We start from the raw sequence: 22,964 nt of genomic DNA on the forward strand, positions 1-22,964 counted from the left end.
CATTAACTGCATTTCTATGCTCCCCCCCCCCCCCCCCCCCCCCCCCCCCCGGAAGGAAAGTCCAGGACATTTAGAATTTCGGAAGTTTGGAACTCTTTTCTTTGTTCCGCTGTACACCTTTACCCCCGGTCAGCTTTCACATTCAACTGCAGGCTCTAGAGCTCTTAGAACTTCACTGCGACACTTTCTCAAGTTCTTATCACCCCCTGCCCTCCCTCACGTAGTTTGGAGTCCTCCAGAGAAGGTGAATTCCTTGTCATACACCCATTAAAGATAAGGTACACCAGCTTTAAAACTATGAATTACACATGCAGCTGGCCTGAGTAATGCTTGAGCTCATGCTTAGTCATGCAAGTTGCCTTTGATCAAAGCATCTGAGTCAGAAAAACCATCTCCTCTCAAGTGGCCCAAGGCAAAGCACACTCACTTGAAATTCAGCTGGCAGCCCTTCTCGTTGTACTGTTTGTGTGCACTTATTCACTACTGTAGTTCAAGCACATTTTAGTATGTACTAAACAAGATACAAATTAAAAAAAGAGAGATATCGTAAGTGTTAACATGTAGTAATATCGAACTATTCCAGCTCTATATTCCTGCTGTGAAATGTCAACAACAGTGAGGAAGGTCAGGTGCCATCAAGCACTGCCTGGGTAAAAGAAACAGGGACCAGGCTGCCTGCATGCAAATTATCCAGTGATTTCCATAAAGCGATTAGTAACTGTTATGCAAATGTAGGCAGGGCTGAAAATGAAGACAAGCGTCATAATTGGGAGAGGCATCTCAGAGCAGAGAAGCAGAACCTCAACAAGAATGAACCGTAAACTAACAGACAACAAGGCAGTCAGCTCCAGCAATGCAGCTCAATAACTTCCCTGTCGGACCACCCTACCAAACCCCAGGCTATTCAGTTCTGGACGCAAGCAGAGACTGACACGTGTGATGAACTGCAGTACTGTACACAGCACTTCTGTGACAAATAAAGGGTCGTGCATGTACGCAGCACCCAAACAGCTGGCATTTCTTACATGACGACTTCTGTCCTCAGCACTTTTTATTTAAGGTTTTGGATGTTCTGCTGTTTGACAGCCACCCACTGTTTATAGCATTCTTAAAACACTGGAGTGTTTTTTTTAATTGTGGCCAATTCTGTCCTCTAAGGCTCAGGCCAGTTCGCTATGTGAAACCCTGGCAATGTTAAAATGTTAATAAAATCTGCCTTTGTTTAAACAGCCCTGACAAACAGGACACCTCCGATTGCCGGTACAAAAGGGCTTTTATCCACTGCCCATCGTTACAGGAATCTGAAAGGCCACTGAGCTGCGAATGACAGGAAGGAAGAGGGTCATTCCAGCTTGCCGCTGTACTACACAGACAGAACTCTCTTCCTATCAGATTGCTTGGTCCACATGAATAGTGGAGGAAAGGGATTTGCAAAATAAATATATTCCTTAGAAAATATAAGTGCTATGTAAAAGAAACCACGGAGAAGCTTCTCTGAAGGCTAAAACTGTAGATATTTAAAACAAAAAAAAATTACAATGATGAGAGACGGAAACGTAAACCGTTTATGCAAAATAATGTAATGCACCAAATCTTAAAGAAAGCACACAATGGAAGCAAAATAAAATGACATCCTGATAATTGTTCTAGCAGCCAGCAGAGAAACAGGAGGAGTCTACATGAAGGGTAACAATAACAAAGGTGGTTTTATCCTGTTGCCTGCAAATACAACAAGTGTTCAGACAGTAGCAAACAGAGTGAGAGAGAGAGAGAGAGAAAGAGAGAGAGAACAAACAATCTCAGTTGTTTTTGGTGTGCGGGAGACAGAAACAGACAGGTGTGTGACTGGGAAACAGAAAGCATGTGATGTTACCAAACTATGCAAGGTGGAAAGGTCAATTAAACTGTTCTCTATCACACCAAAATAATCAGTATGCAGTGGCTTGCATAATCCCCTTCACACAGTAAAATAGCCTGACATTGAGCATGGCCATTATATGTGCAGTGACACACACAATACTTTAAAGTTCAAAAACTTAACATCGTTCCAGGGTTACAGAAGCCAATAGCCTTGGTTGTTTTTTTAACTGAGGTTCACCTGCTCTGGGCACAAACACACTGTATTTGATCAATAACTAATTGGGCCAGGCTTGTGCTGCAGTCCCATCCTGGCTGCAAAGATCTGGTATCAGCAGCAGCAGAAACAAAAAAAGAAACAAACAGGCTGCATAGAATCAAAGTTTTGCTGATGTTTATTCAAAGGGAGGAGCTTCATATGGAAATTCCTACTTCAAACCTGCCTGCTGTCGCTAGCTTACAGTAACCCTCCACAATGCAGGCAGGCTCCCCAAATACCCAGCCCTTGCTCAGTTTTCATTCAGACCATCTTAAATGCCATGGTTTTAAACCTATTTAATCCAAGTGTACTATGCAGCGGATACAAGCACCTTCTTTACAGTATCATAATGAAAATACAGGCAGGCATCTAGATGGAAACCACCAGGTGACCTACACTACCCTTCAGAGTCAATGGTTCACGAAGGACACACTTTCGTCAATGAGTCGAACCTGAACCTCAACACATATAGAGAAAGGATTCACGCAGACGCTTAGAACTAGTGTCCTTCTTGAGCAAGGCAGACCAAAAGATCAGTTCTCTGCCTTGCTCAAGAAGGATACTAGACACAAGCCATCAGCTGTGCTCCTGAAAATAAACAATTCTAAATAAAACAGCCTGGTGAAATATTACTCAGGACTATAAGGGATGAAGAGATGACAAAAACAATCCCAAGCTTATGACTGCGTACTGTACCATAGTTCCAACTACTGATCTCGACAGAATCACTGACACTTCAAAACAGAGGTTTCTAATTCCTGTAGAAAGATGGATGGGATGGATTGATACCACACCAGTATTGTTTTATGTTTAGACAAACCAAGTAATGAATCATGACCTTTGCCTGCGGTATGTCAATCAATCACCACACTGTCTGTTTCCGTGGAAACAGCATTTTCTTTCACCCCACTTGAATAGAGGCCTACCTGTTTGTTGGATGTGCTTTGGTTTGGTTATACAAAAATATCTTGCCTAATAGACAGTGACGCAGCAAACAGACACTGGAGAATAGATAGGAATGAAGGGCTAGCACAATGTGAAGCAGATAATGACAAATTCCAGAGGCGCTTAGTCCAGGAGATGCATCTGGCACAAAAGTCTGGTGTTGGTAAAGACTGGGCCCTCCATGCGGAGGAAGACTTTGGCATTGTGGTTCGCAGCTCTGTTTCCAAACTATCCGTATTATTTAAAAAAACTCCATCAGAGCAGATTTCACAAAGATTGGTTTAATGTGACCCGGCAGGGGTCTCTTAGAACAATAAGATCAGAGAGAAATGGAACGACTGCACAGCAATAGTTGCCAGTATTAAGCCCTTCTATTCATGGGCTCACATCCCCTCTGGTTTTAGGCTTTTCAGCACAACTGGACTCAGCTCCCTTCAAGCGTAAAGTGAATGAGATGTACACAGTTTCCTGGATCTAATGAAGTCAATGAGGCTGAAAGTTTTGGGATTCTGGGCTCTTTGTGAATGTCTGGATTATAACCTCTCAAGTCTTTGCTGCCTAGCTTGCCCGGGACCAATTTTGAAATACGATGTACAGATCACACAAGGGAAGAATAAAGTGCACACTGATTTATAATTCAAAGTTTTTGCTCAAGAGCAGACTTTGCAAGAGAAAAACCTGTAAGTGTAAATTAGCATACAGGGTCAAGTGACATTTTCTGTTTTTAGGAAAGGATCCCATAAGGATCTAGTCAATAGGCTAGTACAGAACGGTACACATTCTTGTCTACCTACGGAAGAAGCCGGCTCTGAAGATTTCTTTGTTGCCACTATGAATAATCAGCAATGCAACAAGTGACAATAAAGCAATCAATCAGAAAGTCAAACGAGCACTAACTACAACACAGATGTACATATTACACCCTAACCCCCATCCCCAGAGTCAATACTGCAAGCTTTTAAAAAACACATCATTTAACAGCATGATAATCGTTATGCAAGCAAACAGCCTCCCGATTCAAGCAGCGCTGACAAAACTTTTTAATTAATCAAAGCAATACCAGCTAGGCAAAGCTCAGCTGTGAGGGTCAGATTAATACATGTTTAGAAACAAGCAAGAAACCTGACTACAGGGAAACAAAATGTTACACAGACAGGTCTGCTACTAACATCAGCCTTCTACCACCAACCAGGCTAGAACAAACCCCTGATCGGAAGTCTAGTGCCGACCACTGAACTTAGTTCGGAGGGTACAATTAATCACAGGGGCTTTTCCTTCCTGCACACTTATTTCCAAGGCAAGGAAAGCTATGTGGCACTTGGCGTTTCACTTCACACGCAGGATTGTGAGATCCGAGATCCCGGTTAGCCCTCAAAGCGATAAGCCAACCGATGTAACTTTAGGCGAGTGAGTAAGCTAAATGTAATACTGCAATAGCCAGAGGGAGAGGCGCTTGTAAAAGCAGATGTTGCTGCATTCTGGGGCTATGGCCACCTGTCCATTTGCTGCCGCAGAACGTTTCCTATACCTCACGTGGCAGACTGCGGTTCATTGGTGTGCATTTCCACATGCTCCTGATAATGCACGCCAAGTGCTCTGCAGGAAATAAGACTCCCTTTGCATTGCAGTTTGAGACATTCCAGTTTTAATAGAGATCAGCTAGCCACAGTTTACAGACACCAAACCCAAGTGATTAATGTCCTTAACCGAGTTCTAACAGGGGTTTTGAAAACCATTTGATTTTCTCTTGTTACCTTCATTAAACAGGAAGCAGCAGAACCTTGAATCTACGGTGAACAGAAGAAAGGGGAGGGAAGTGAGATTATTGCCAGCGCTAAAAGGAACATAAAGGGATTTTAAAGATTGGAGCACTACTGCTTGACTCAAACACATGTCAAAAGGTTCATGTTTAACTGGTGTTGGTTTATACCCTATAAAACTGCAAGGTAGAAAGAACGCGATCAAATGTAGATTTAATGTTGTATCCAGCTGGGCTTTCTCTGAAGCAATTTAAAAGAAAAGCAGCCCCCTAAAAAAAAAAAAAAAAAAAAAACTACAGGTGAGCATATGGAATAAGGATTATTAATGGCACATAAAAAGACCTTGGGCTTAGTTCTAAGCCAAGCACATTTGTTGTATAGTCGCTGTAGATTCAGAAAAGGAAACCGGTAATTAAAAATTAACTGCAACCAAAAAGACTTTCCAAAGCCACAAGAAATATGGTCTATGGGAATAAAAAGTCTGTTTACCCCATTGCTTGCACAGGAAAATCTATAATAGACTTACTTGAAAACTAATGCATGAAATGGCTATAATGGCCAAGTTCCTTAAAAAGCACCTATATTTTCTATAGAATTATGTTTCTGTCGACTGTCTAGTCACCTACATTAATCAGTAAGGTTACAGCAGTCGTGGGGTTGGTGGAGGTGTGGGGGCCATCCACTGAAACACAGCAGATCAAAAGCACAATCGTGTGTCCTATGAGACTTACGTGTAATGTGTCAAATCACACCACTGCTACAACAGCCTGACACCTAGGCAAGCCGAGCGTGCAATGCGCAACAAACGCTGAAATAAACGTGTTTTTTTTTTTTTTTTTTTTTTTTTTTTTTTTTTTAAACTGAACTACACTAATCTGTTTAATAACATACCGATAGTGGCTGCCCAGTTGAAGGTCGCTATTGACAAGCCATCTAAAGCATACACGAACTGCAATTTTGCCTCATATTTCCTCCAAGGGCATATGAATGATGAGAAAACAATACGCAGATTGGACCACATTGATTGTTTTGTCAGTATAATAATGCCACGGTCGATGCAACAGATTTCTGCAGCAAAGCAGACTTTAATCTATTTCTGTAGTAGAATGTGGCCTGTTGCACAACCCTACAAGACGTAGGCTATCAGTATTCTCTCTTTAAAAGGGAAATGTCAAAAATAATATTAAAATGCTTCGTCTTTTTGGAGACTGCCTTTGTGGAAATAACGCAATTAATTAAACTATTTAATTAACACCAAACGCAATAAATATACCAACAATCTACTAATTTTAATGCCGATTATATTTAACCATTTAAATGTTTTTTTTTTTTTTTAAACTATTTACAAACTTTCTTGTCAAAATTAAAACAATGACTACAATAAACAAAAACAAAGGCAATTTCAAATGGATAAATAAAGTGTCAGTTGAGACCACATTTAAACACAAACATTAAAAATAATAACTGTGCAGTAAATTACGGTAGCTGTTCGAGTCCCATGAGTTTCTCACAAGCAGTGGCTAGGGCTAGTGTATTTTCCACAAGTGTATTACTTAAGAGTTTTACTGTATTCTGGTCCAAAAAAAACTTTTCCAAAAGTTGCATCATCCCAACGTTATGTTTAGAACACAAATCCAACAATAACAATAACGTTCAAAGTGAAATTTCTTACCTCGTCTCACTCATTTTCCTCACATTATCCGAGTAAAATGTACACGAGAGTTTTCCCTATTTCAAGTCTAGCTGTGCTGGCAATAGTGTGACCGCAGCAAATGCACTGTTTCCACACCCCTGTGACTCAAAGACTCCCTCCCCCAGTCACCGGCGGGATGTGTAATCTGATCTTCACACTATCTTGCATGAGATTAGAGAAAAAGAACTACAATTTCCCATTCTTTTTTTTCCATGCTGGTCCAGCGTACTGTGGTTCAGTGGCCCTCTACTGGGATGGAGGAACTATTGACTTTAGCAGAAATTTGGGTTTGTTTTTATTTATTCGTCAACTATGGGGCTAGATTCTCAAAACCATTTGTCTTTAGCACGATGTTGTTTTTAAACGTATAGAAACGCAACAAAACATGAAACTGGATGCATGTAATCTATTTTGTTTTAGTGCGCTTCGGTTAGGAAATCGAAAAAAACGCAATAGAACATGGGGGAGGACTCCAAAAACTCACGGTTTCTTTACACACTGCGGATTCACCATGCAGCCGCCCAGGAGCTACAGTGTAGGAGGACAAGGCAGCTCCCGGGCGTCCGGCCAGACTACAGGGGTCGCTGGTGCGCGGTGAGCCGAGGACACCCTGGCCGACCTTTTATTGTGTGTAGGAGAGCCACGGCAAGCATTTACGCAGAATTCAGCAAGTATCCTTTAATGATTAATTACATCTCACTTTTACAACATACTCAGTATCATAAGGCACAATAATGAGGTCACTAGTTAGTTATTAGCAGAAATCACATAATGATCAAGTACGCATTTCTGGGAGGATGACGGACCGGCGCTGGTGTGTGTACATGGAGGATCTTGAATGCTTTTCAAATACATTCTCAAATGCCTCTCTTTAATATCTTGCATGTTAGTCAGTAATGAGGGAATAAAACTAAACACACCAAAAAGAACTAAGCATAGCATAGCCTGAGGGAAAATAGCAAACCGAAAAAAAAAATGGAATTAACTATTTCAAATCAGAAGAGACTGGCATCAAATAAGTGCCCTTTACGTCAACCCAGACTATAAATCTAGCGTTTGAATAATGGAAAGCAATAATTTAGTAGAAAAAATAAAATTTGTAGATGTCTAAAGGGGGGGGGGTGACTTGTAAAATGGTTTCCATTCTGCTAGAGCTGTCTAACTATGAGATTGAACCAGTGTTTGAATGTTTATTTTCTTTTAAACCTCTGCTTACATGCCTTAAAGATGAAATACGTTTTTAAAAAGGAGTATAGATAGGTATCTTTCAATAATGGGCAACAGTGAGAATGCTTAGCTGTTTTAAAAATAAACAAAAGTTGCGATTCAATGTAACTGAAGCCAAATTATTCAACCCTAAAAAGTCACAGGGTCAGAGAAAAAAGATTAAAATACCACATGGGTTTATGCTATCAGGGGTCATAGGCCATGCCTTCATTTAAAACAATATTTAGTTAAGTGTAATTCATTAGCAAGGTCAGTGTGGGTCAACTGAACGCCCTCACTCAATTAAAGCTAAGGAGAGGAAATACAGTAACACACTATGAATCCTACATGCTTGTATGTATGTATCAAATGTATTTAAATGAGCTTTTATTGAGCATATTCCTTTGTATGGTACTTATTTTATTGGTATTCACCTTTGATTTGTAGTATTTAGTTCGTTATGTTTGTACGACATTGAGTTGTACAAAATAAAAGTTTGAAGACGCACTGTCAGAATGAATGCAAAGTAACATTTAGCATTAAAATGGCAGTATGTTAAAATAATAATTTCCATTTGGATACTCAGTGGAAAAGGAACCGACTACAATCATGTTTTGCAAACAAACTGCATGAGTAACTGAGTTTACATCAAACTAGGTCATGCTGATGTTAAGTTAAAATATATAGCTCTTTTTTCTTTTAAAATCATAGGTTGGTTTCCAAATGATGTCAAACCTGCCCCCCATAATTAATGATTCAATTTGAAATCTGAGACAGCCTACAGATCAATCATTGTTATCCTCACTTACCAAAGCACTCAGATTGATAGGATACCTCCATGCCAAATGCAGGCTCCTTCAGGCACTGGGGCCACAAGTGTGCTTTTAAAATCTAAAGGGTACAAAGTTATCTCAATAGGATTTTAGCACTGTGACGTGTGGTATCTACAGTATCAATAATTATTCACAGAATGTTCACTTTCAAGTACACAGAGGCCTCTGCTGGTCAGTTGAAGTACTACATTTCATGGTGGTCCTTGGTGGCATCAAGTCACACATGAGTGAATGCAGAAACAAGACTGACCTGGGTGGGAAGGTCTTTGCCTAATGCACTGTCCTTCACTTATAGATTCAGAAGAGGGGCTAGAGGTAAAATAAGCAGACTGGTAACCCAACAATGCCTGGGTTTTGGTGAAGCAAGTACAAAAAGGCAGTGGGAAACTGAACATGAGTGTGAGACTCTGCAGCTCTGAATGACTTGTCTTCTGTGGATTCAGAGTACAGGGTCTCACACTTTAGTTGCCTATATGGTTGCTAGAAAGAAAACCATTTCTAGAGGCTACCAGCAATCTGCGTTACAAAGCAACCCCAATTTGCACCAATTAACATATGACAGCCTAATTAAAGGCAAAGGTGTGTTTTCCATTAGGAGCCCGCCTCCCACAGTATGCCTGTGCTACACCCATCATCTAAACACCATTACAAGGACTGTGATGCAAATTTAATAGCAGCATCTCTGCTACACCAAAAGTGCAATACACAAGGAAAGGATCCTTCACGTTGGCGTATAATAACTTAGTAGACAACAGCACCCCCTGCTGGTCAAAAAAAGGAACACATTCTCGAACAAAAATTGGGCCCATTTCACACTGCCTTACTGAGGATTTTTTTTTTTTTTTTTAAGATGCCGCACAGGCGCAGGTGAGTCCGGTAAGGTCTGCTCTTTCTTTGTGATTTGTTACAGCAGCACAAACTCCTTTAAATACGGCCAGACTGGTGGTTAATTACCACCAAAACAGGTTTACAGGAATTGATTTTAAAATGTTGTTTTAATTCCCTAATGTCTCACACACGCACGGCACTGTGAAATAACCTCGCCAATATTAAGCATTTTAAGAACATAAGAACATAAGAACAGTTTACAAACGAGAGGAGGCCATTCGGCCCATCTTGCTCGTTTGGTTGTTAGTAGCTTATTGATCCCAAAATCTCATCAAGCAGCTTCTTGAAGGATCCCAGGGTGTCAGCTTCAACAACATTACTGGGGAGTTGATTCCAGACCCTCACAATTCTCTGTGTAAAAAAGTGTCTCCTATTTTCTGTTCTGAATGCCCCTTTTTCTAAACTCCATTTGTGACCCCTGGTTTAAAATCAATGTGATAATATATGGTGCACTGTTTACACAGAAGATTTTGAATATATTCAGCTAGTACTAGACACGATGTCTTCTTTTGTTTCTGAAGACTGAAACACCAAAAGAGACGCAGATAAAGTTGTTATGGGGAGTGTTTCGTGATTTATTTACCTCACTTCCTGCCCTCCCCTGCAATTGAATGAAACTGCGCCGGCAGTGATGTCAGTTCCAGGAGTGGGTTAAGAAACGTGGCCTTAGTAAAGAGACTCAGACTGATCCGGAGCACGGCTTGAGGCAGGGGAAGCACTGTAGCACCTAAACACCTGAGAAACGCGCAGAAATGGCCGAAGTTGAGCAGGGATCGGCTTTCCCCGGCGAGGCTGCACCGCCAGCGATTGACAGCCTCAATGCCACCGACTCGAACGGGACCGACTCGGCTAACGCAACGGTGGCCAAGTTCGTCTCCACACCGGAGGGTACAGCGTTGGCTTACGGGAGTCTGGTCTTCATGGCCCTGCTGCCAATTTTCTTCGGAGCTCTGCGATCCGTCAGCTGCGCAAAGGGCAAGGTAAGAAAAATAAACAACGTTGCATTGCAATTTAAGTCATATTTTTTTTTTTTTAAGGTTGTTGTTTGTTTTTGTTTGCCATACCGGTAAAGTAAACATGCCCGTGCAATTGTGTTTGAAAAAATAAAAATGACAACCCCGATTTTGTAGTGGCACTATACAACAAATGTAATCGATACCCGGCCATATGCTATGCAATGCTAATACTGTTGTGTTTGTTAATGCACCGGGCCTTGCACGATATAGTGCTTGCGTTTAGGCAGACAAACATCCTTAAATATGCGTGTTGGTTATAAAATACGGCTAAACTATACGGTTATCGTTGTTTCTGGTGTAAATAACTACTGGCCCACAAAGGAAGCAGTGGTCTTGGTCAGTAATGTTAAGGAAACGTCATCACTGTATCCAGTACCAGATTACACCGGGCGCTTCACTGGGTGTATTTATCTTGATGCTCCAGATGTAAAGATGGACTGAAACTGGGTATTCTAGTAAATGCAAAATCACATTGTTGATTTTGTTTAGGCTTATTGTGTATATGCAGGGATTGAAACAAGACTCCTATTGCATAGCAGTTTCACCCATTCCAGGTTTTACTACGAACTTGATCAGCTACAGTGTATAAATAACAAGCTGAGGTGTCTGTCATTAAATCCGTAGTAAAATCAGAAATCTCTCAAACTGCTATGCAATGGGAATCTCATTGCCATGCCCGATATGCATTTTAAAGACAGTTGCGAGGTATACCTTGTGATTTTAAAGGCATTTACATCTTGTGCCAGCATCACTTAAAACTATATCAAAACTTTGCATGATTTTGCATAGCCACTTGGATTTGCATTTTCTTCAGTTAATATAACTGTAGCGTAATTTTTCCAAACAGTAGTACATTAGAGGTAGCCTGCCCTTTCCTGCAACGGAACTTTGCACAGCGACACGTTTTCCAGATGATTTAGGTGCACGATAAGCAGCCTGTGTTCTGTTATTTAACCAGGAACCAACCAAAACAGCGGCAAGTGAAAACGTAGTGTTAAATAGTATTCGTTTCGCTCAAGACAGACGGTTGCAGCTGGGACTGATTTTAAACAAAATTATATGTATAAATTAATATAAGCAGGTTACTCTTGATCTATGCCGCATCGTCCCGTACATGTTCGCAGATGCATATTCCCTAACTTTTAGAAGCAACACAGATTACGTTCTTGCCAGTAAGTAGGAGCAGGAGACACTGGTGTCTTGTATATGTGAAATTATGTGGCGCTTTTTGCTGCAGGTTTAGACATTGCAGAAATCTTTAGCACCTAGTCAGTCCTGTTGTTGGATCAGAATCACCTGGATCTTTACAGTAAGACCCAACTTGAAAAAGTTCTGAAATCAAAAAGCTACTAAGAACCAGATGCGCTTAGATAGCTCGAATGGCCCCCTCCCTTTCATAAATTCTTGAGTCTGTAAAGGGTAGACAACTCCTCAAATTATAGGTTAATGATGTGTATTACCTCTTCTCTATTTTAGTAATAGATTTTACGGCAGAGAGAAGCTGCGGCATGCAAAGTGCGTATGGGTGTTCTTGAGTACTGACGAAGCCTTCCAACATACTGTCTGCAGTGTTGAATTTCCAGGGTTGCTTCATTATCACACAGAGATGGCCTAATTAACAAGGGGAGATGCGTTGATCGCCCGGGAGCAACCCTTGATTGAATAAACCCATGTCTAGGGATAGTCGCCAGAGGCATAATCATCATCATTGCTTTTTATTTTCAAACGGTTGCATATGGATATTTCATGTGTCGCCCCCCCCCTGTCTGTTACACAGAACACCTCTGATATGCCGGAGACAATTACAAGCCGAGATGCTGCCAGGTTCCCCATCATTGCCAGCTGCACCCTCTTTGGATTATATCTCTTCTTCAAAGTAGGTGTTTGTGTTTGTGAAATTCTTTCATGTGCAAGTCCCTGACGGGTTTGAGTGATGTGCACAGTGCTCCAGATAAGCTGTGTACTTGGTATTGAGTTATGTATGGTATTTAAATGTAATGTGTAAGGAATACTCCTAGCAATGTTGCTGCACACCTTGACCTTGCATGCTATCAAGCTTGTACTTCGTTGGTTCCTGGCATCTCACCGGTCAGTCGTCAATGTACTGCATGTGGTAGCTAGAGAGTGGATCATAGAAATGTCAGGACAGCTAATTGTAGCCTGCCTGGGAATTGCCAGAAACACGTGAGGAATAAATGAGGGTTTCTAATTAATGTACAGTTGAATCCACTCCCTTGCAATGCCTGTTTGTGACTGGCGAATAAGCCACTGGATTCTAGATTTTTCAGGATTTCTCTTCACCGCCTTAGTCCACCATGTATCGGTCTGTCCCTAAGCTCACAGTTTCTAGTTGAAGTTATCGTGGAGATGTTCTTGCGTTTACTAACCATTTTTCTTAAATATCCTCTTGCTTCAGGTATTTTCTGAAGAATACATAAACATGCTGTTATCGATGTACTTCTTCGTGCTGGGTATTTTGGCACTGTCACACACTATCAGGTAAGTGATACTGAAACCAGGCAAAACTCCTTTTCCACTATTGTAATCCCTTTTTAATCAACTCCAAAGAAGTTTGTTTTCTTAAATTACTTTTTAAAAGAATATTTCCAATTGCTTCCTGCCTTGCAGGTTTCAGACACGAAACTTATCGGTGACTGTAATCGTAGCCCTACTATGTTTTTTTTTTTTTTTTTTTTTTTTATTTGCTGGCTTTCAATGAATAGCAACTCTAAAAATGAAGAGCCACGCACAATTTTACAATGGTTGCCTATATCAGCCTTCAGTGTAGTTATTGAGTTATCCAGCCCTGCTTGAACAGTTATCGTTTTTGACTCTCTGTTTTTCTTTGTTTTTGACTCGCTGTAATCATGCCCATCCTTTTCTGTTTCAGTCCATTCGTGAACAGACTGTTCCCTGCAAACTTTCCCAATAAGCAGTACCAGCTGCTCTTTACCCAGGGATCTGGGGAAAACAAAGAGGGTACGAAAATTGTGTTTTTAAATGTCGAGTTTACTATGCGGTGTGTATCCACTGACTAAATCATTGTTGAATTTAATTGAAGTCCTATTTTCAGCCGTTCAAAATGTGTACTGTGTTATAGTTGGTTTAAAGTGAGGTGCCTATTGTATGCAAACAAGCTTCTGTCACCACTTGTCATCCTTAATTATGAGAAATGCATAGTGTGAAATCTGTTGCTGGAAATGACTTTAATGTGCAACTTGAGACTACAGTCAACCATGTTCTCTTAATTGGTGCATGCCAGGCAAAATGCGCCTTTAGCAGGAGGCACAGATGGGCTGGTAAGCATAACGTTGGCAGGCCTTTTTTATGCTCTTTGCTGCTGATTTGTTTTCATAACTTCCAGGTTTAACATGCAGGATAGTAATCTAACAATCCAGTGGAGTCACTTATGACACTGCTAACACGACAGTCCTTATTGACTTATTTCTTTCTTTTTATGCAGAAATTATCAATTATGAATTTGACACCAAAGACCTTTTGTGCCTTTGCTTCAGCAGCGTGGTTGGAGTTTGGTACCTTCTCAAGAAGGTAGGTTCAGCTTAAAATGACGCATCCATTATTACAAAAATTAAATACATGCAGTTGTGTTCCTCAGTTTGAACGCTTCTTCCCACTATGTTGAAATGGTACTCTTTAAATTGTTTGCAATCAAAGTAAAGTACACCAGAGCAGCACTGGAAATGTATTCTTTTTATGATGTGCAAATGCCCTCCACTGTTGTCCAGCTTTCCTGACGCAATGCAGGATCGGGTTAATATCTGCAGTTTGACTGATGGTCAGTTCGTGGATGCCCAGATTAACGTTCGGATTGATTCTCTATCGCAGCACTGGATTGCCAACAATCTTTTTGGTTTGGCTTTTGCTCTGAATGGAGTTGAGCTGCTTCATCTCAACAATGTCAGCACTGGCTGCATCCTGTTGGGAGGACTGTTTGTCTATGACGTGTTCTGGGTAAGCTTGTCTACTTGTATATACCGAGCAGGGTTATGTGCTTCTTCACAAGTTGTGTGACTCCTATAACATTGACTATACATGAGGGTTCTTTGAATTACAGTCTGCTTCTAGGCATTGTAAAAGCCATAGGCTGTTAACACCAAGACCACCTCAGATGTGCGCTTTCTGAATGAGTCAGCCGAAGGGTTAACAGATAAATTGCAGTGTCTGGTTTGTCCCACAATTTGTTAGCAAACCCCCCCCCCCCCCCCCCCATTCCTTAATTAAAAAAAAAAAAAAAATCTGTTTTAATGTTGAAATGAATTCCATTTTGTAAAACTATTTAAGGAGCTGATATAATACTACAGACTCCTGGAGTTTTTGAGGATGCTTTGTAATGTTGATTCCAAGGGTTAAAAATAGAAATGTCATATTGAATAGACAGACCTTCTTTTGAAACATGATGAGGTATTCATGGTATGTTTTGCAGGTATTTGGGACCAATGTTATGGTGACTGTGGCCAAGTCCTTTGAAGCCCCAATTAAACGTGAGTTGCCTAAACTTTTTTCCAAGCAGTTCCACGCTTTACAAACCAAACACCAAATTAACAGGCGTTTTCATTACATTAGGTATCGGGTTTTACTCTTCAGTTCCGAAATGCAGTTGTTTGAATGATTTTTTTAGAAACTTGTGCTGCTCTCACCACACTGCAGAATAGGTCCAGATTTGAGTTGAGAAACATTTGGTTTGACACATCCAGCCCTGTCCTATGTGCTGCTGTGAGCTGCAAAATGTAAGGCTTCTTCAGCAAGACGACACTGATTTCACCTCAGGTTGAATCTTTTCTCAGCGTGACTCTACATGAGATGTACAAATGTCAAAAGCTTTTGCAGGGAACAACATGGTCCAGTCTTATCTCTGCATTCGATAGTCGACTTTTGCATTACTGCTCAGCAGATTAGGCTAAACACTAAAACAATTCACTGGGATTTGCTACAAATGTTTATTGCGAAGCCACTATGTATTCTTTTTTTGTTCAGGTTAGCATTTCTGTATTCATTCTGACCTCCTCTTCCAAGTGTTGTATCAGTTGTGCTTCTTAAAGATCTTCCAAAGTCAAATATGTGACCTTTTCTTTTTTGCCTTGCTGTGTGTAAATGTCAGGTCTCTTAGACATCTTTTGACAAACAAGGAAATAGCAGGCACCCTGTCTTGTTTACTTCGTGCAAAATCTTTCAAACATTTTTATTGTGGGATACAATTGTGTACAGTCTTCTCGCATGTGATGACATTATTTCAAATGGCAAAGTTAAGTTGTTTTTTTTCCCCTCACAGTGGTTTTCCCTCAAGATATTTTGGAGAAGGGGCTTGCAGCCAATAACTTTGCTATGCTGGGACTCGGTGATATCGTTATTCCAGGTAATTTGGAAATTTGATCATCTTTTCTGGTCTAATTTATTAAAACTCTTTTCAGGACTAAGTATCTTTGTGGGGGGACGGGACGACAACAACTTAACTATAAATAATCTAATAGTTTCAGTCTCTTATGAGAGGGAAATAGTCATACGCAAATCCTATATGGACTAATAACGGGTCTGCTGTGTTTAATGTGGACATCTTTTTCCTAGAATGCCTTATCGGTCTGCTGTAACTGGTGTTTTTGTTTCTTCACCTTCTCGTTGTTGAAACAATCAAGTATGTTTCATCATGAGCTAGCTGAACCAGCAAACTAAACTAAACCGTCATGTGTTAATGTTGATCAGATTGTGTGCAGACATGCTGTTTGTTCTGCTGTTAAATGGAGATGTTGTGAAGGTATTTGCATGAAAAGTTAAACTTGTAAAGAATTTGGTTAATGTTTTATCTTTTATTATAATCTCTTCCAAAAGTCTATTCTGGAAAATGTCCCAATCAAGACTTGCTTGACAGCTTTTTACATGCACTGTACTGTATTGTTCTATACTTCCACCAGAGGGCTCTCTTGGTCGTCTATACTCTGTCAGTTGTTACCACGAATGGACCATTACTCTGTGTGTCCAGCAGAGGTCCCTACAACTTCAGATGGGTAACCCACCCAAGGAATACTGATTTAATGTAGGCTCTCTAAACATGACCATTAGAGGCCAAAATGTACCTGGGAGTTCTACTTTTAATATGAACTAACTTGCATCACTCAGTTAAAACCCTGATATCAAGCTATGCATCCTTATTCTCAAAGGCTGTGTTCACACCTCAAAGCTAAGCCTTGTAATTTGTATGGATTTCTTTCTTTGTAGGTATCTTTATTGCATTGCTCCTGCGTTTTGATGTCAGGTGAGGTTTTTTTTTTTTTGTAACTGGTTTGCATAGTGCTGAAACTTGGCAGTGCCATTATGTAAGACTGATTTTATGTACATGCATTTACAGCTAACGAAAATTGATTTCTACCCTAGAACTGTAGTGTGTGCGTACAATACAAATACTTGCATTTACCACCTTAAACGTATAGAAAAATGTGTGATGTATGTGTTGAAGATCTTGGTTTAGAGAATACTTGATGTTTTTCTTTCTTTCTGGTAGCTTGAATAAGAATTCCCGTACCTATTTTTACACTGGTTTCCTTGCCTATATCTTTGGACTGGGTCTGACTATCTTTGTCATGCACACCTTTAAACACGCCCAGGTGAGTAACCGTGTTGCACTATTAAACATGAACTATACTCAAAGTGGAAAATGTAGGAACTGTGTTCGTGAAGCGTTTGAAATTAACTGTACCTTTCTGGCAAATGTTTGCCTGCTTTTACATTATAAATTGTGATGTAGATGTAGTTGCTTAAGGCATCTGAGATTCTCTCATGGTTGATTTCAGCTACAGAGGTACAGCATGAGTTGACAGGTGAAAATGATCTTGTAAGAAATGCTTAACTACCCGTGCATGTGTTCTTGTTTTCTAGCCTGCCCTTCTGTACCTGGTCCCAGCCTGCACCGGGCTTCCTTTCTTTGTTGCTCTGGTTAAGGGAGAACTGTCTGAAATGTTCAGGTTAGTCGTACATACTGTGAAACGCACAATATTCTACATTGTGTTTTCAAATTGAGAATCCTGCTGCCAGTTCTAATATAATGTGAGGTGGTAGATGTTCGTGCCCATGTGTGTTTATATTTGGCTGCTGTTCAGTCATATCTATCAATAGCCACAAGTACATATATGAACCTATTGGCAGGTGGCAGGGCTGTTGAGAGACCCCCCCCCCGCCTAGCTCTTTTGCATGTGGTGTGGCACTGACAACTGCAAGTGTGGCTGATAAAAGACCACGTCTAAAATAAGCCCAGACCACCTCCTGTGACTCCCAGGAGGCTTGAAACATCTGTGTGTCCTAAATATTTTTGCAAGCATAAATCCTCTTTAGCAGTTAGCACTGCTCCTCCTAGTCTCTCTCTTATACAGACACACACACACACAAGCCACTCCACCAGTGATAAATGTTGAGCATTATTAATAGTAATTCATACAGTGGTCAAACACCCTTGCAGTTTCAGTGTTACCTTGTCCTTCACCAAAACCTGCCACCCGGCTCCTTACAGGGTTAAAATCTGCATACATTATATCCTTCCGGAAAGAGTATTTAAAGGGGAAATAGTCAAAACAGTGTTTGAAAAACAGAACTGTCTGACAGATAATGCAGAGGAATCTGTCGTTTGGCGCTGATACTGAGCAAGTTGCCCAGCTGCGCAAGGTGGTGGTGCTGCTGGGGGAGGGGGAGGCGAGTTTGCATTCTCTAGATCACCCTTGTGCCAAAAACGTGCCTGCTTCCACTGATGTTCCTCTGATGGCAGCCATAGCAACAGGGAAATGGTGACCTTGCATGAGCACCTGGGACCCAAAATCACCAGCTAACCCTGATCACTCTGCTGCTGAAAGTACAGAACTTATTTCTTTCCTCCAGTTTAAATTAGATGTATTTTTTTTTATTTTGTAAGTTCAAGACGTCACATGTCAATGCGTTTTCTTTTACGTTCCTCATTTACTTTGCGCCACATTGGAAAATTATTCACACAGTTGGCCCCCACCCTCCATGATTTTTTTAAAAAATGTATTAAATTTAATTTATTTATTGGATGCTAATAGCAAATAAAGAAATCTGAGAATCCCATAACTATGTAAACCTAGCTATTAAAATAAGGCATTTATTTCAAATAAGTAACAATCCAGGAATCCATTTCCTAAGCCTCACAATATTCTTTTATATAACTTTTTTTTTCCCGAGAAAGGCGAGCTGTGCTGTGATGGACTTGATAAACTCTACTCTCTCTGAAATGTTCTTTCTTTCCTTTTCCTTGTGCCTTCTTTCTCCCTGGTCTGTGTTCCTCCTTGTTGTTGTTGTTCTTCTCTCTGTGATCGCGCTCCTTCAGCTATGAGTCTTCTGCTGAGGTCTTGCCGCACACTCCAAGGCTCACCCACTTCCCCACTGTCTCCGGCTCTCCTGCCAGTCTCGCTAACTCAATGCAGCAAAAACCCTCCTCTCCCCGTCGCCGGCACCACAACCCCACCTCTATGTAACGGCCAGAAAAGTGCCAGGCGTAATTCGCTGGTCAGGTATATTTCCTCTCTTCCCAATTGCAAGGACACATTGTAATCTTAGGCCTGGATTAAATCTGTATTATAGTGCTGCTATAACTTGTACCTGGAGACGTTGGGCTGGAGTCGCTAAACAAAATGTCAATGCTACATAACTTAATGTTAAGGGTGTTTTATTTCAAAGCTCCTTCAGTACATACACATTCTTGTTGGGTGACTCTGGCCAGTTTATGAAATTGCAGCCTGGCTGTAATAATTTAGTTCAGCTCTTGGCGTATCTTGTAGCTCTTCTGTGAAGCAAGGGCTAGTGATCGTTACTGTTGTCATGCCATCGTTATTTTTTCAAAACAAAATTCTTCCCTCCCACTTTTAATTTCAGTGTTATTTCCCCTCTACCTTTTCATAACGTCAGCTAGCTGGTTGGCAGTTCTAAAATGACAACTAACAAATCAGCCTTCCATTATCATCCTGACCAAAGCAGCGAGCAGAGACAACGCTTGGGGCAACGCGCTGGGTTTTGTGGCAGAGGGGAGCCTGCTTGACAAGGCTTACATTTGCTGTAAAACATGAGGGTCATGTGAAAGTAGTGGGAGAGTGACCTATTCCACAAATAACAAGATTCACCAAACAAGTTAACCCTACCCCCCCCCCCCCCATCACACACACAGAGCTGCTTTTTTTCTAAAATAATACAAATCTGCAGGACTCTAGTTTTGAGTAATAGCGTTTTGTTTCTGGTGGATCTGTTGTGCGGGTAAAGCTTAAATAAGTTCCTCTTGTTGCGAATTGGAGTTTAGGGGAATGGGGCAGGTGTGCTTTGGAACAGTAAGTGCAGTTCAAACACAGTACCTTATTGCTGTATGTTGTTTCTAGTATAATACAATGCATACTTGTCTGTCTGTTCTATTGATGGTTAACTATGTACAGTATTGTATGGGGGTACTGCATTGGCTTTCTAGTAAGGAGAATGCATGGGGATATTTAATGCGCACTCAAAAGTCTGTGAAACAAAAGGTTTACTATTAATAGTGCTGCTGAAAGCAGTGCATTGCCTGTGAAACCTGCTTCCATAAATACATGCAGGCAATTTGTAGACCAGGGAAAGCTTGGGAAGGTTATTTTTAATTGGCGGCAGGTCAGCTGTACCAGCAGACCAATCTTCTTTTTGTTTTGAGGTTATCAAATGTAAGTACATCTTAGTTTCCCTGTTAATGAAAATGAAGTTCACCTTTTATGTGGGAAGTTTGCATTGGGTAAATGTGGCGATAGGTGTAATTTTGTAATTGCATTGAGATCTGTACTCTACCTAAATATCCCAGCAGTTGAAGTATTGCCTGCCATGCAGAATTCATTTTCTGACATGTACCCACCAAATGGCAACAGTTATACCTTCAGAGAAATGTAATGCTGATCAGTGCATGGGGCAGTGGAAAGGCTACAGAATCTAATTAAGAGTAGGAAAAAGGACCGGAGTGATGAGAAGAATGTTGATCACAGCTGGTAGAGCACAAGCATGGTCACCTTAATCCAGACCCATCTTCAGTAACCCGTCCAGACAGACTTGAATGTGTTCTAACACAATCGTGAGTGTTCAACTTGTTTCGTTCCTCGTCCAGGTATGAAGAAACCCCCCCTGAATCCAAGGAGGAAAAAGAGACCGAGAAGAAAGAGAACTAATTGTCCTCACAAAACTTCAGCTCCTCTTTCCTGCCTGCCAGTTTCACACCCCTTTCTGATGAAGTCCATTGTTTCTGTTGCGGATGTGTTTTTGTTGTACAAGGAAATTACAAATATATATTTAAATACCTGTTTTTCATCAGATATTTTGTAATATTTGTGTATTTTTTTTTAACAATGTGCAACAGTGTATCAGTGCCAGTGTATACCTCTTTTGTTTAAATGTATTCTGTCTAGCCTGATTATTTTGATGGGCTGTGACACTTTTACAAAGGCCAGAATTATTTTTATCCCCCCCCCCCCCGAAATACAGAATGTGATTTCCTTGTTTACCAAAGACGACAAGGAAAACAACCCTTTTTTTTTTTTTTTAGCTTATTTTATACACACTGTATAAGTCTAATTTCTTATGGTACACGTTTCTCCTCCTCATCCTCTTTGTTCAGTATACCAAACATTTTACACTTCAAACTGACCACACTGCCGTCGGCCAGAGAGAGAGCCCTTGGGTACGGATGTACAGAGCACTGACCGTTCAATATTTCGCGGTCCTAAATATTGGTCTCATATTTTGTATGGTTTTTATGGTCTTATGTAAAGCAGATAATGCGTTTCTCAGCCAAATATCCAGTTCTCTTAAATTTGGTCCAAGTACTGATGAGGCTACAGCATTGTTCTAGAATCATTCATTCATAGCTGACTGACTGGACTGATTAATAATCTTTGTCATTGAAAGTGCATATTAAAGCAAGAGACTTTTTTTCTGTTTTATATGTAACTAATGACTTTTTTTTTTATATATATAGCTTGAACTGGTAATTGATTCCGTTAGCGTTATCAGTGTTATTGTTTAGGTAATATTTATGTATTTAACATAATAGTTGAAAGAAAGGGAATACAGGCGATTGCTGTATATTGGACCAATAGGTAGAACATTGGCAATAAGACATTTTACTTTTAACCACCAAATTAAATCTTTTATTTTTTTGTTTTGTATGTGATGCCTGCCTGCTGGCTTGTAAATTTTTTACTGACGAGGGGTTGTTTGTACATTTGCACTGTACAGTAATAAAATGGATGTTTCCAGAGAAAGGGTCCTTGTTCTCCATCATGAGTTAATCTTGCGTGTAGAAGTTTACATGGTGTTTGTAGAGCCTTTTTTTAATGGTTTTTTTTCCATTGTTGAATAGCACAGAGTTTATGTAATGTCATTTTAAACAGAGCTTTGTAAATTAATTCTCTGAATATTTGAAGAAATTCTGAAGTCTGTATCTCTAGTGTTTTTAATATACACAAAAATCACCTTCCCACTTAGCTATTTTGTTAGAATAGCTGTTCCAGTGTATTTCATTTTTAAATCCTTGTGTACATTAATAGATGGATCCACCCTTGCTCTAACCAGGAAGAAGTTAACTTTCCTAGCTATTCTGTTTCAAGGCCAACATTTTCTGAAATTCGACAGTTTAGTGTTTCAGTCTGCTTTCCAATCAATTGTAATCCTATAACCTTTGCATTATTACCTGTAACTAATGTCTGTTGGAAAATGATAGCCCAGCATTGCATGAATGTAGATCCTAGCATGGATATGACTTGCACACATATTGCAAGTACTGGGCATTATAGGGAAAACAAAGGAGGGCAGGTGTATTTAAACAGGAATCGAACGTTAAAGCCACAATTGTGCAACACCAGCAAAAACAACTTTAGATTAGGGATATGAAATTTCTACACGTGTAGTAAAGGGAGCCATGTTGTGTACCTGTAATCACCTGTCGCCTTTCAGCCATTATAAGCATTGTGAAAAAGATAAAAAGAATTAAGATTCTGGCCTTTTTAAAAAAATATATAGATATATATATATTTTATTGGCAACTGATTTTTTTTTTTTTTAATATAAACACATGCTTTGCTTTATGTGCATTTATGTATTCCCATGTTGCTGTTTTTTCTGTTGTAGAACTGCAAATTCAAGCTAGCTTCTCTTCGGAGGAGCGGTTATATTTTGCAATAAATTGTGGTGTACACCACTGTAGAGATGCATAATACCCTGTTGTCTACAGGTGTGGTTTTTGTTGTTTTGGAATATATACAGTGTGGCTATGAAGTTACTTGAACACTTCATAACTTGCACTGCGCTTTTCTTGTGGAAAGCATTGAAGGCCTTTTGGAGTTCTAATTGTGCTGGCTTCATCCGTGCCAGTTCTTTTTGAGTGTGCCAGATCGTCCACCTTCTTTGATCTTCCTCTCCATCTGAGCGGGGCTTCTTTGATCGCTGAGGCTGAGCCTTAAACTGGGCAGCTTTTAGCAACAAGTGTCCGAA

At 40.3% G+C, this 22,964-nt stretch overlaps 2 protein-coding genes across 3 annotated transcripts in view; one reads left to right on the forward strand and one right to left on the reverse strand.

Annotated features, from left to right (window-relative positions):
• Positions 1 to 6,605, reverse strand: part of LOC121297995 (rho GTPase-activating protein 39-like) — a 43,435-nt gene extending 36,830 nt beyond the window's left edge. Inside the window, exon 1 of the mRNA XM_041224667.1 lies at positions 6,494 to 6,605. Coding sequence (XP_041080601.1) covers positions 6,494 to 6,507 — 14 coding nt within the window. The 5' untranslated portion in view covers positions 6,508 to 6,605. The remainder of the gene's footprint in view (positions 1 to 6,493) is intronic.
• Positions 6,606 to 10,039: 3,434 nt separating this feature from the next.
• Positions 10,040 to 22,689, forward strand: LOC121298059 (minor histocompatibility antigen H13-like). Of its 2 annotated transcripts, XM_041224824.1 has the most exons (13): positions 10,040 to 10,421; positions 12,235 to 12,333; positions 12,874 to 12,956; positions 13,348 to 13,436; positions 13,921 to 14,006; positions 14,304 to 14,429; positions 14,902 to 14,959; positions 15,748 to 15,831; positions 16,689 to 16,725; positions 16,972 to 17,074; positions 17,346 to 17,431; positions 18,802 to 18,985; positions 20,584 to 22,689. In XM_041224824.1, the coding sequence occupies exons 1-12, from the start codon at positions 10,194 to 10,196 to the stop codon at positions 18,947 to 18,949; spliced, it is 1,227 nt and encodes a 408-aa protein (XP_041080758.1). In that variant the 5' UTR covers positions 10,040 to 10,193; the 3' UTR covers positions 18,950 to 18,985; positions 20,584 to 22,689. The 2 variants fall into 2 exon arrangements, with proteins under 2 accessions (XP_041080758.1, XP_041080759.1); XM_041224825.1 differs by lacking the exon at positions 18,802 to 18,985 and having other exon boundaries at positions 10,052 to 10,421.
• The last annotated feature ends 275 nt before the right edge of the window (positions 22,690 to 22,964 follow it).

This window comes from Polyodon spathula, chromosome 23, assembly GCF_017654505.1.
Source record: "Polyodon spathula isolate WHYD16114869_AA chromosome 23, ASM1765450v1, whole genome shotgun sequence".
In the NCBI taxonomy this organism is placed as follows: Eukaryota; Metazoa; Chordata; class Actinopteri; order Acipenseriformes; family Polyodontidae; genus Polyodon; species Polyodon spathula.